Source organism: Nannobrachium achirus (assembly GCF_963921795.1).
Source record: "Nannobrachium achirus genome assembly, chromosome: 3".
NCBI classification, from domain to species: Eukaryota; Metazoa; Chordata; class Actinopteri; order Myctophiformes; family Myctophidae; genus Nannobrachium; species Nannobrachium achirus.
Window position 1 is genome coordinate 30,998,378 of NC_137812.1, and position 13,498 is coordinate 31,011,875.

General features: G+C 44.0%; 1 protein-coding gene across 2 annotated transcripts in view; it reads left to right on the forward strand.

Annotated features, from left to right (window-relative positions):
* The window catches only part of rab11fip4b (RAB11 family interacting protein 4 (class II) b), a 47,385-nt gene that overhangs the window by 10,209 nt on the left and 23,678 nt on the right, over nucleotides 1-13,498 (forward strand). For both annotated transcript variants that reach the window (XM_080721918.1, XM_080721917.1), the window contains exons 2-4: nucleotides 8,977-9,224; nucleotides 10,804-10,992; nucleotides 12,903-13,037. In XM_080721918.1, coding sequence (XP_080578044.1) covers nucleotides 8,977-9,224; nucleotides 10,804-10,992; nucleotides 12,903-13,037 — 572 coding nt within the window. The remainder of the gene's footprint in view (nucleotides 1-8,976; nucleotides 9,225-10,803; nucleotides 10,993-12,902; nucleotides 13,038-13,498) is intronic.

A 13,498-nucleotide genomic window follows, 5' to 3' on the forward strand; every position in this document is an offset into this window, starting at 1 on the left:
CCTTCAGACCCCCGCGTCTGCCTCCACCTCGCTGAGATCTATCTTTTAAGGGGTCCCTTGTTCCTGTGCGTTCAGTAATTCCAGAGATACGGACTCCTTCACCCTGCCTGGTAGGCGAAATTACCTAGAGAAGGGATGGTACAAACGGGCGACAACAAATATGGCTGCCATAGCGACCCCACTTCAAGATGCGCTGTGATTGGCCGGCAGTTGTATAACCCTCGCTCTGATTGGCCGGTAGTGTGATGACGCAATTTTGGCGCGAGATCCGGTCCACGGCAAGGATCTCAGTTTACATACAGAGAAGGCTTTACAGGCTGAAATTCACGGCGCGGATCTTCTAAAACTTTTGTGATTTAATAGTTAGGAGAATTTTAAGATTTGTTTTATAAAAAAAGTTACATAGTACAACTTTAAGTACCTTTATTTCTCACCATGCCTTTTTATCTTTCTAAAGGGTTTTTCTCCTGAACTTTCTCTCCAATGCAATCCATTAATCTTATTTTCCTGGAGTGAAGGGACACCACCCGCACACACGCGCGCACACACACACTATTTCCCTCCTCTCTTGTTTTGTCTCTCCTGCTCTGTCCCTCTCTCAGCTGCAGTGGCTGTGAATTATAGATGTTTCCACTTTCCACTCATCCTTCCACCCTGTGGGGTTGGCTCCATTTCTCTGTCTTTTCTACTGTCTTCCCTTTTTCTCTATCTATCTCTGTCTCTCTGTCACACCTGAACACTGTACGTACGTATGTACGTACGTACACACACACACACACGCACGCACGCACGCACGCACGCACACACATTGATGATGAGTGTGCTGTGTTTGTGTATAGTGTGTGTGCGCGTGTGTGTGTGACATTTAGAGACAGAGTTTGCTGAGCACACATGCTCTCTTTCAGCTGCTGATGAGCTTCATAAAGCTGTCATCTTGGTGACGACCAGGTGTAAAGAAGAAAGACGGGCTTCTCTTCCAAACAATAAAGCTATAAGCATATAGGAGAGGCTTGGATGCAGAGTACACACGATAACACATTTCAGCCACCAATCAACCAGTAAGACTTCCTAATCAGAAGATAAGCGACCGCCAGGTCGCATACAACTTTAGAAGGCAATCGTAGCCAATCAGGAGGGAATATGGGAAATGGGACTGATCCATGTTGATGACATGACTTTAGAGATACTGTGTACCGCTTTGCGTGATTTTAGGCTGAAATATGTAGGAGCAGTGTCCAAAAATGTGTTTTGCAAAAATCGGCCTGACTGTGGCGCTAGAAGAGGGCCATGTGAGAAATCAGGGGCAGAGGTTGTGATTTGCCAGAGTGTTTGTGCAAAGTTTTGCATGGATTGGGGCAACGGTGGCAGAGATAATAGTAGGGGCAAAAGTGTGACGTGACGGACAGACAGACAGAGGGACTGACTGACTGACGGACGGACGGACGGACGGACGGACGGACGGACGGACGGAGGGACAGCCGGTGGAGCTTTTCATACGGTCGCAATAAACGGTGGTGTCACAATCATGTGCGAAGCCAGCCACTTCGACGCTATCTTGGTATATAATTATAGATTTTTTGATTTGTTTTTTAAACGGCACAATAATACTAATTTTAATAATACTAATTATTATGAATCAATGAACAGCTAACCTGTGTACAATAGTTGGCTGGCTTGTCTCTAAGCAACTTAAGAACATGTGGATGAAGGCATCTATTAGAGTTGTAATTTCACTTACATGCATGCAGGCACGCGCACGCACACACACACACACACACACACACACACACACACACACACACACACACACACACACACACACACACACACACACACACACACACACACACTGCCCTAGTTTGGGCGAGGCATCACAGTAAAATCCTTAGTGTTAATTTAACTCAAGAGTGTAAAAATGTGTATGTTTGTACACACTCAGAGTTAAACTAACACCGATGATTTTACTGTGTGATCTGAGAGCTGGAAAGATGTAGAATGGTTTTCCCTTGTTACTCATCCATTCCGTCTCTCCTTCTCTCCATCCCCTGCCCTTGGTATCACCTGGGAGGGACTGAGAGAGAAGCAGAGGAGAGCAAGAAAAGGAGGTTAGAATCAGGGTCTGTTAACTAGGCCAGACCCTGTGGGGGATCCCTGTTAGGACTCCATATAAATGATTGTAAACCACTGATGGGTTTTAAATTCTATTTCATCTATTAAAGATACTAGCCCTTACCCGTTCAAAGATATGAGCTCCAAAATGATGTGCAGTGTGTGGGTTATGGGATGTGCACTGTGCACACAGTATATGAGGGATGGAAAGTAACTTTAACTGGTGCTTGCATGATGTAGGAGCATCAATGTAAGAAACCCGTTTCGTTTAATGGCTACAGAGATACTGCCCCCCCCCCCCCCCCCCCCCCCCCCCCCCCCCCCCAGCCAGCCCGCCCGCCCACCCGCCTGCACACACACCCGCCTGCCTGCACACACACACACACACACACACACACACACACACACACACACACACACACACACACACACACACACACACACACACACAGAGCTGGTTAAACATTTTGCCTCAAGCTAGATGCAGAATAGATATGCCTCATGCTAGATGCAGAATAGATAGTAGTTACACCATAAAAATGCTAATATACAGCATACGATTTGTGAAAGTGACAAACGGGCTTCACAGTTATGTCAGGTGTGTTCATATGCTAATGGTGATGCGATTTCAGATCAATTGCTCCAGCCACTGAGGAGAAACGCTGTGACAGACACTCACTCACTCAGACAGACAGACATTCGCAAAATTATAGTATAGATGAACAGGGCTGTTGCACCAAATTCTGGGCCCTGTGTACAAGGATTCACTGCGGGCCCCCCATGAATGTTCTCCATAGGGGGAGGGGGATTAACCCGTTTAGACTGGGAAGGCATTATTACGCAATATTTTGTGCTTTAACTATTGAAAAATAGCAGATATACAAGTGTGCTGCTAGCTTGTAGATCTGCTATTTTTTGAAAAATCTTGACATTTTTTGCAAGTCTTTGAATATTTTAAATCCTTTATAAGGTTTTTCGAAAAAACCTATGTTTCTATAGGCATGTTTTCACTACTGTTCCGGAATTTTTCCTGCAAAATAATTAGCATAATGATTTTCAACTTGCCGGGAGTTTAGTTTTTTGGGTGTTTTCACATAAGCAAAAATGCTGGCATAGCCATAAAATACCTCGTTTTCACTAAACCGTTGTCGCGGTGTTGTCCGTTGTCCGTGTCCGTGTTGCCAGACTTTGCGAGAGAACTAAGCAACCAGGTGTACGAAAATAATCCCCAAAAAGTGATATTATCTAGGCCACACGAGCACTTTAAAACTACCCGCATCGCCACATCAGCTAATTGAAAATTACCGATCTACAAGCTCACAACAAATAAAACGAAACCAGCAACTATCATATACAAACAACTTTACGGAAATGAAGCCCAGAGTCGCTTATAATTAGCAGACATGGCAACACTTGCACTGAAAGACCTGAAAAAAAAATGAAAAAAACACTCTCCCCAGTTCGTTGCGTTCACTGCGGTGGCATCGGTGCCTGTCCTGTCTCTTCTCTCTCTCACTCTGAACGCTACAAATGGATTTACTAAAACAAAATATTCTTCATGCTCAGCAACAACAACACATAAGGTCCGTTCGGAAAGGATCTCATCTAATGCAACGTGTTGCACCTGTGGGCTTTAGATTAGCTGTGGTCTGTGGACTCGCTCGGTGCTCAAAAGACTTTTAGGCTAATCATCACATGACAACGGCGATAAACTAATGATGCACCTTTTGTTGAGAACAGCTTCTTTCTTTCAGAACCTCTCCAGTCCCTCCGCAGATAGCGGAGGAAGAGGTTCCAAAAGGAGCTGCCGTTAAGAAATCGTTGCACTTTTGCAGGCAGCCAGCCATGGTCACAATGCGACTCTCACTCTACTCTTTATAGCCTAAATAATTATCCCTAATGCAAGGTGAAGCTGTATTATATTTCGACTGTAGGCCTATATCCCATTCACATTCTGATCGTTTTCAATCCCAAATACAATGCTTTAACTGTTATCATTGGCTCCTTACGCACCTGCTTGTCAAAAAACCGTCAAAAATAACGGTATGCGTTTTCACAGAAGGGAAATTTGTATTCTAACGGTACTTTAGCCAAAAATTACTAGGTATTTTCCCGTCAAATTTCGGCCTCCAAAACTCCCGGAATACAAAATAAGTGGCCGTTTTCACATGGCGTGAATTTCAAAATTGCCGTCATTTTTGACAAGACTTCCAGAAGTTTTGCTCAGTGAAAACGGGGCTTATGTCAGTGGTGCTCAAACCTTTTCATGTGAAGGACGCCCAAAATGTATTTGGCTATCTCAAAATATTTAGTTCCATGGACCCCCCAGAAGCAAATATTTGAGTTACAAATGTTCATAATAAATCAACATTTTTCAAAAATAGCAGATCTACAAGCTGTGAGCTTGTATATCTGCTATTTTTTTCAATAGTTAAATTATTAAATAATTCTAGGCCTAATTTGCTTAAAGATGTGAATAAGGGATGTGTTATCGCACCCATAATGATGTTGAAGCTGAAAATGAAGCTTATAAAGGTTTGTCTTCCGATAAGGCAGGTTGTACCATTCATTAGCATCAAAGCATAATACTGGATGGATCTTTTCATCACAACTCGTGGTTGTAAGACTTGTAATGGATTTTGTTACCTCTTTGTCTCTTTGTCTGCCAGTGCCTGTCTGTTTGTTGATGACTTTACTGACTCCCTAGATATGTTGAAAACTAGAGGCTAGGGGCACCCGCTGGCCTAGTGGTCCAGGCGCATACCACATATAGGCTAATGGGGGGGCCGCTCTCCATTCCGACATACTGCCATTCCGACATTGACTTCTAATTGTCTGAGTGGCAGTACTTCCATAGAGGTTAAGGTGAGGTATAGGGTTAGTGTCGGAATGGGGGTATATCGGAATGGCAGCATGTCGGAATGGGGGGGATGCACCCAGGCTAATGCTCTTCATTTGAAACCCCCTATAGGAACCGTTAAAGGGAAACGTTAAGGAATCAGACCACTAAGAGAGAATCATTAAAATTCTAAAGGATCACAACCCCAATGAGCCGCTGCCGCCCTTTCTAAGTCTATTTACAAATCAAACAGAATGTGCCAATATTAGAGATCGCACACTGTCCTACAAGGAAGGAAACTATGTTTGTATTTTTATTGAGCATATGAAAACAAATTTGGGACCTATAGTGATATTGACACAAACCCATAAAGATTGCACTTAAACTATGCATTCTAGTTTCACCATCAATGTTGAGCCGTCTGTGTTTTGTGGTCTAGCCCAGAAGTCATCGACACACAAAACAGTGTTGTGTCAGTTGTAGCTCCCAGTCAGCCAGGACCTGGTGGTTAGAGCTACACACATACTCACACATGCATACGCGCGCTCACACGCGCGCGCACACACACACTCAATCATCACTCTGTTCCCTCTCCTGTCAGAGCAGCTCAGGAGTGACTGGCAGCGATCCAAATTAACTAATTCCAAAACCACACACACAACCTCATGCACGCACACACACCCTAACACACGCATGCACGCACACACAAGAGCTGGGGATGCCATCATTCTTCTGCCAACTGTCACAGTCACTTTGCCCTTAACAGACCTCTTAGCAAAGCTTTATTAATTCAAGGCCTTAATGATAGTGTATTTACATCATGTGTCCTACAGTGTGACATTGTAGCATTCATATGGGGGCAAACATGCACTCACGCACACAGCAACAACTGTGCTAGCATATTAAGCCATGGAAAATCCCTGGATCTCTCCTTGCCAGGAAATATTTTATGCACCATGCTAATGTTGTTATCTCGCTCATTTCTCGTGGGCATAGAGCTGTAGTAGAGAGTGACCTCGGCCATAATTTTGAGTCTCAATTAACACAACTTTTGATTATTTAACTAGCGATGATTGTATTAAAAAAAATCAAACCTCGGTTCGAAGTGGAGCGTGTGTTAAAATAGCTGATCTACAAGCTCACGTTGTCTTGTGGATGCGACGCGTTGTGAGCTTGCAGATCAGCTATTTTCGCCGTGCAACACACATGACAAAGTAGTCAGGCTTTACTTGCGAGAGGAGGAGATTCACAGTGCAGCTGCAGACAGCACCGCATATCAACCTTCACGAGGAGCTGCTTGAAGTGCGTACTATTGGAGCATGTGAATGAAAAGAGAGACGAGAGGACAGACGACCGCACGGAGGCGCGGACCGCCGCATGAACGGCCGACGAACGCCGACGAACGCCGTTCACGGGCGTCAGAATGATCGTGTTCGACAATTCGTTCATCAAGCGAAAACAAAGGACGTTCAGTTCACGTTCGCCCTTCACTGCGTGTGTCTGTGTGGAGCTGCTGCTGCTGCTCTATATCTCTTGACTGTGTGTGTGTGTGTGTGTGTGTGTGTGTGTGTGTGTGTGTGTGTGTGTGTGTGTGTGTGTGTGTGTGTGTGTGTGTGTGTGTGTGTGTGTGTGCGCGCGCGCGTGCGTGCGTGTGGTAAAAGTCGCACATGCGCAGATCCCGCCGTGCTGACCAACTCGTGCTGACCAGCACAATTTTTCAAGTGGACACACAAAGCCACGTATAGGGAGCTCGTGCTAGCACACGCTCCAAAAAGGGAGTTTCCGGGGCGCCTGGTGGCCTAGTGGACCAGGCGCATACCATATTGGCATTGCCATTTCGGCATCAATGCCTGTCGGCGTCGCCGGTTCGATTCCCCATCCGGGCGACCTTTGCCGCATGTCACTCCCCGTCTCTCCCCCATTTCCTGTCAGTCTACTGTCCTATCCAATAAAGGCTAAAAGCCCCCAAAAAATATTTTTTTTAAAAAAGGGCGTTTCCCGGAAGTTCACAACTCACCGTGTTGTGAGCTTTTTTAGGATAAAAAGTGGTACATTTTCACCAAGAATGATATGCACAAAACAGGGACAGGTTGAAAGTGGTGTTGAAAAATCGGGACACATCGGCTGCATAATTGTAGATACCGATGTTGTAAAAAAAATCAAATAATTACCTATGTATGTACTATGTATGTAGCATGAGGAACCGTTCAACCTAGTTCAATGGACAGTTGGTGCCATCTTGAGAGGTTTTCCACTATTACTTTCAAAGGGTTGAAGTCGCGTTCTCTTTCTACATACCGATATATGGGTCGGTCTGTAGTAGAGAGGGGAGACGGCAGTTTTTGTTCTTGGCGCTGACAGTCATTTTGTAGGGCTCACGGAGGTAAGGAGACCCCCTAGCTGGACTGGTCTGTGGAATGCTAAACAGACCTTTCTGCTCGGATTTGTTCTCTTTGGCTCCGTGCCCTAGACCCCATGTTGGCTTGTTGTTTAGTAACACTGGGCCTCAGTGTGTTGAAAGGGTAATTATTAAGTGTGTGTGTGTGTGTGTGTGTGTGTGTGTGTGTGTGTGTGTGTGTGTGTGTGTGTGTGTGTGTGTGTGTGTGTGTGTGTGTGTGTGTGTGTGTGTGTGTGTGTGTGTGTGTGTGTGTGTGTGTGTGTGTGTGTGTGTGTGTGTGTGTGTGTGTTCAGTGTTTATCCAGTATAGAAATTGAGAAACATGAAACTGTCTAATACCCTCCTACTTAAGTTACTTATACTTTGATTCCTGGGTGAAATTTCCTCCGCTTTGTTTTGAAACTTCCCTACAGATTGTAAACCTGGAGTAATAATTTAACTTGAGGCCCTTGAGGGGTTGGATCGGTGCTGAAGCCTTGACATATATGAAGTGGATATACTGTACGTCTATGATCAACATTAAGTCAGAAATCCAAATGGGAGCCACACCAGTATTTATAGAACCCATCTTGTTACACTGCCATAGTTAATACATAAACATAAACATTTACTGTGTAACTATAGGAACATTATTTTGGCTATACCAATTATTGGCATCGCCAACTCTTAATCTCTCTCTACCTTTAGTTCTCTCTCTCTCTCTCTCTCTCTCTCTCTCTCTCTCTCTTTCTCCCTCCTGATGTGTCCACATTTACTCTATCATTCATCCCTGCCTCCTTCCTTGCCTTTCCTACCATCCTCTTTCTCTCTCCCCCTTTTCACCTCCCTGTATTCCCACCTCTTCTTCCCTCCTCAACTCCTTCCTTACGTCATGCTGTTTTTCAGCCGCGTTCTCTTGAGATTAGACGTGGCGTATGACCTTTGACTATGTGACCTTTCACCTCCCCCCTTCCAGACACCCTTAAGAACATTCCCACACAAAGGTTTTACTGAGAGGGAAAATACCCCTTTAAATACAATTCACATCTTTATGTTGATGTTGGATGTAAAAAGCATACAAAACAAGTATATCCACTTTTGATGCAGTGCAATATTTTTCGCTGTGATGAACGGTTGTTGGCTATGTTTGGAGGATGTTGTTGAGGGATATAGTGTAGGTAATCCCCTAAAAAACAGTAAGGTATCAGTTTTCAGAGTTGACAGCAGTCTTGAAAGGGTGTCACTTGTGTTGCATAACTTGCTAAGCCTGTGAAATGCTGTGCCAACGGGGCAGAAAAAGAATGTATACTTCAGAACTTGAGTCACAAGGTTTTCGCTCGGTAACAGCGAGTGAAAGAGGCAAAGAGGCGGTTGATTCACACATGTAAGAGCTCAGTAATTGCTGTATTCTCAACGGTAAAAGCATGTGTACCATAAAATCCTCAGGGTTCATTTAAATCCGAAGCGTGTACGCTCTTCTGAGTGAAATTCAAATAACACTGACGATTACTGTGCAGGTGGTATAGTACTACTGACTCTTTGGAACAGTTCATCATTGTGAACTAGAATGTAACCTTTTTCTCATCTCTCTCTCTCTTCCTCTTCTTTTCCTCCTCCCTGCCTTCCTCGTTCTCCCTGCCTCCTTCCTATAGCGTGACAAGGAGGCGCAGGCCTGTCCTGTCATCATGTGCACGCGGGCCGTTCCTGACACCGTTCCCGAGTGCCAGCTGTTCCCTGGAGAGGAGGAGGAGGGGAGGGAGAGGGAGAGGGAGAGGGAGAGGGAGTCGGACCGGGACAGTGCGGTGGGGAGCACCCAAGGGTCAGTCTCCTCTGAGGGGGGGCCCAGACCCGGGGACAAGGTGGACGTGCTGGGGGAGCTTTTCTTCTCTGGCGACGTGAAGTAAGTGTACTATCTGACTTTCACTGGTTTGACTTCTTACTTTCTCTCTGTGTGTGCGCGCGTGTGTCTGTGTGTGTGTGCGCTTGTGCAAGTGAGTCATTCTACGCACTTTAACCCTTAACCCAGTCATCCTGACCAACAAGGACAGGTTTCAAAAACATATAAATCAACCTAGAAACGGAAGACGGAGAACAGGAGGAAGGCATCAGTGAAAATATGGATTTGAACCCAAAACTAGCACTGAGAAGTCTCTACAAAAGTATTGTCTGGTTTGGCTACATCTGAAACGCTCCTACAGTATAGTATGGGCCTCTCCTGACTACCCAGCCTGTTCTGTCGTCTCCTTCCATTTCGGGTCAGCTCCGTTTTTGACATGGTTGAGTGAGTGTTTTTTTACAGTAGACTACACTATCCAGAGGCGACACTCACTAGGCAACGTCGGTTTGGTGGGGATTCACCTTAACATGACACAAATCCCACAATGCAGTGGACGAATCTGATAAAATACATCCCTGATGTATGGGGTATTGGATAGAGCACCCCATGTTATAAATCTGGTTCTTACCGGATTGATCTGGGTCTGTCAAATAAATGATCAAACCTTGAATAATCATCTACCGGTACTTAGGGGAAGAAATGTGCAATACAATAAATATAACATGTGCGTGTGCGTGTGCGTGTGCTCACTAGACTGAGACTCTAGAAAATACTAAGCACTGTCAGAGTAGCCCCAAGGCAGCTTTTGAAGTGGGGCTTCCGTGTCGCCTCACTTCACTCATCTCTGTCGGTACTGTAGACGGTTGAATTCCTTTTCCCTGGAGGCAAATGGGAGTCTCTGTACTTCTTTTGTGTTCTGTGTTTCTGAACCTCTGGGATTCTTCTCTCTGTTTTACCACTTTGTTCTCTCATTTTCCTTCTTCTTCCTTCTGCCTGTGTCCTCAGATTGTATGCCATCAAATCTGGCTAAGAGACCAAAAGATATAGGCAGTTTACGAACAGATTTCAGTAAATGATTTTAAAATATTGTGTGTATGTAAGGAAAAGCGCAAAATAATATTTAACTAGTCCTTTACCTGGCGGTGTGCGATCAGGGATTGAATGTAGGAGTCTCAGAAGTAATGTTGGAGAACATGAAAAACTAAATGTATGCTTAACTGATTTGCAATAACCTAAACATAATTCTACATATTGTGCTAATTGTTTAGGAAACAGCACTTGACTAGTTTGGAGGACTCCTTTCACACTGTTTCACAAACCACAGACTTGGATGGACAAATATATGTTTTTAAATATAGAAAATATAGTTATTGTGGACTTATTTGAGATAATTGCAATAGTTTTTTGCATAATCGGCATAATCAATGAGACATATTTTGAGCTAGTAGATCGGTTACGTGAAGATTTTTAACAATATTTCAACACGATTATGCAGATTATGCAAAAAATAAAAAATAATAATAAAGCGATTATCTCATTATGTAACAATTGTGACAGGCCTAGTGACATCCCTAGAGTGGACGACGTCAGTAGAAGAATGACCTCACACTCTGGCATACTGTTCTTCCCTGCTTCCCTTCAGGTGTGGACAGACCAACATCTCTGTGACCTCTGATTTCTCGACGCGTTCCTCTGCCTCTCTGAGTGAGGAGCAGTTTGAGGACTACGGTGCAGGAGAGGAGCCAGACTACATCATTCCCAGCAGCCCCTGCCCTGACGACGAGACTCGCACCAACGGTCATTCTGACCTAGGCTCCTCCGTCCCCTCCAGGTGAGAGAGAGAGACAGAGAGAGTCAGAAAAAGATAGAGACAGAGAGGAAGGGAGTAAGAATATCTGTATGTCTACAGCAGTGGTTCTCTAACATCTTTGTCTCAGGGCACCCCGGGAAATAACCTTTTAATCCACGGCACCCCTGAAGTACATTCTTACTTTACAGCACCTTACATTTATGTAAAATATGTAAAACCTTTTCCCCTAAGACTGTCAAGGGAATGTCTGTTTCTATTGCAGATTGAAAATCACTTTTATATTTGGCGTATAACCACTTAAACCCCAGCATCTCTATTCTTGGGGTAACATTCACCAACAATAGCCGATCTACAAGCTGTGACGCGTTGTGAGCTTGTAAATCTGTTCACAAATAGCCGATCTACAAGCGTACAACGCGTCACAACGTGACGCATTGTGAGCTAGTTGATCTGCTTTTTTAAGTGAAGAGACTTGGTGTAGACTGAAAACATTTTCCTTATCAAATACGTTTTGAATAGGTTAAATTATTTCAATAGCTAGAGGGACTTTCCAAAGACAGAGGAAGAGTCATGAGTCATGACCAAAGATTCAAGATAGGTTTGAAAATGTAAAAGGTATTTTTTATAAAATATATATATATATATTCTTTTTTGTGGACCCCAGGAAGATTAGCTGTTGTTATGCACCAGCTAATGGGGATCCTGATAAACTCAGCTCAGCTACTCAGCTTATGCTTGCTTCAGGGTGTAGTGACACAGGGAAATAAACAGAGTAATTATTGTTGCAATCACAACATGTTTGCACAAGTGAGTACATGCAACATTTTCCCCTTTATTTCTGGTCCTTAAGGGGCATCACACAATGATGGCCTTATTTTTTGATGTTTCTAACTCCAAAGTCATTAAACATTACAGATGCTGAACCCAATGACAACATAACTTCACTTTCACCAAAAATCACTGTGCAATGATTTGCATGGTTAATTAAAGTAAGCAAGTCTTTGCAACAACAACAAAAAATCACGCTGTACTATAATTAATGGTATTCAGTAGAATCATAATTCCTCAAAAATCATACAGACAGGCGGTATTGTCCCTTAAATGTATTCTCTCTCTCTCTCTCTCTCTCTCTCTCTCTCTCTCTGTGTGTCCTTGTCTTTGCTCTACCACTCCACACCCTCGTTTCAGGTTTTATTACTGTAATTGGGCAGGTAGCCAGATCATTATACAGGCAAGTCTTGGCACCAGTTATATGATTTTGTAACGGTTTCAGTTACCATCTGTATTCTGAACAAAGTGAGCTGTTTTAATACAATGGTCACATATTGTACATAATGTGAACACTGCTACGCAGGAACACTACAGGGGCACTGATTAGCAACACTGAAATTACATCTTCTGAGTGGATATATGTATGGGGTTCTCTCTTTCTTTCCTAACCCACTGTGCCTGGGGACCTTTGGTGTGCCCCTGAGAAGGGTCAAGTGTGCCCCTTGAAACTGCTTGAAAGACAGCATTGTATTTCACTAGTTTATTTAAACTAGTGAAAACAGCCGATCTACGGTGCGAGGCATTGTGTGCTTGTAGATCTGCTGTTTTCACTACTGTTGTGCGACAGCCTTGTATGATGAAGCAGGGCTTTACTTTGCGAAGAAACGTACACATTTGAAGCTTGGAGATACAAAGTTTCTTCCCGACAGTGACAATATTTACACCCCCGTATTATGTTGGTGTGCCCATGGATTCTTGGGACATGAAAAGTGTGCCCATGCAGAAAAAAGGTTGAGAAACACTGTTCTACAGTGTTTTATGCATCCTAATGTCATTGTATAATTGGGTTTCCTTTGCTTGATGTCCTGTGTAAAGCACATTGAATTGGCTTGTTGTTGAAATGTGCTGTACAAATCAAACTGCCTTGTCTTGTCATACAGTGCGGGCCAGACCCCTCGTAAGGTGCGCCAGCTGTGCAGCGGTGAACTGATGGATGTCTACTGTTCTCAGTGCTGCAAAAAGGTCAACCTTTTAAATGACCTTGAGGCTCGTCTCAAAAACCTCAAAGCCAACAGGTAGACACATGCGCACGCACGCACGCACGCACACACACACACACACACACACACACACACACACACACACACACACACACACACACACTATAAAGAAGGATTTCAAGTATGTAATTCAATTGGGATGGTACGGTTGGATTAAGGATAACTGCTCTGTTTTCCATTTAAGTATGTCCCATAAATCGATGATTATTTACGTGTAATTTTCCTACCCTCATACCAATTCACAAACCCCACCCCTCAGTGACACACATACACACACACACACACACACACACACACACACACACACACACACACACACACACACACACACCCTACAGTCCATACATTATCTGTACACATGCACACACACATGCACACAGATGGTTGTATAAGTGAATTTTACAATAGGCCGTCTTTCCGGTGCTTTCCTCATCAACCTTTGTAAGAGGGAGTCTATTTTTAGATACATAATCCTG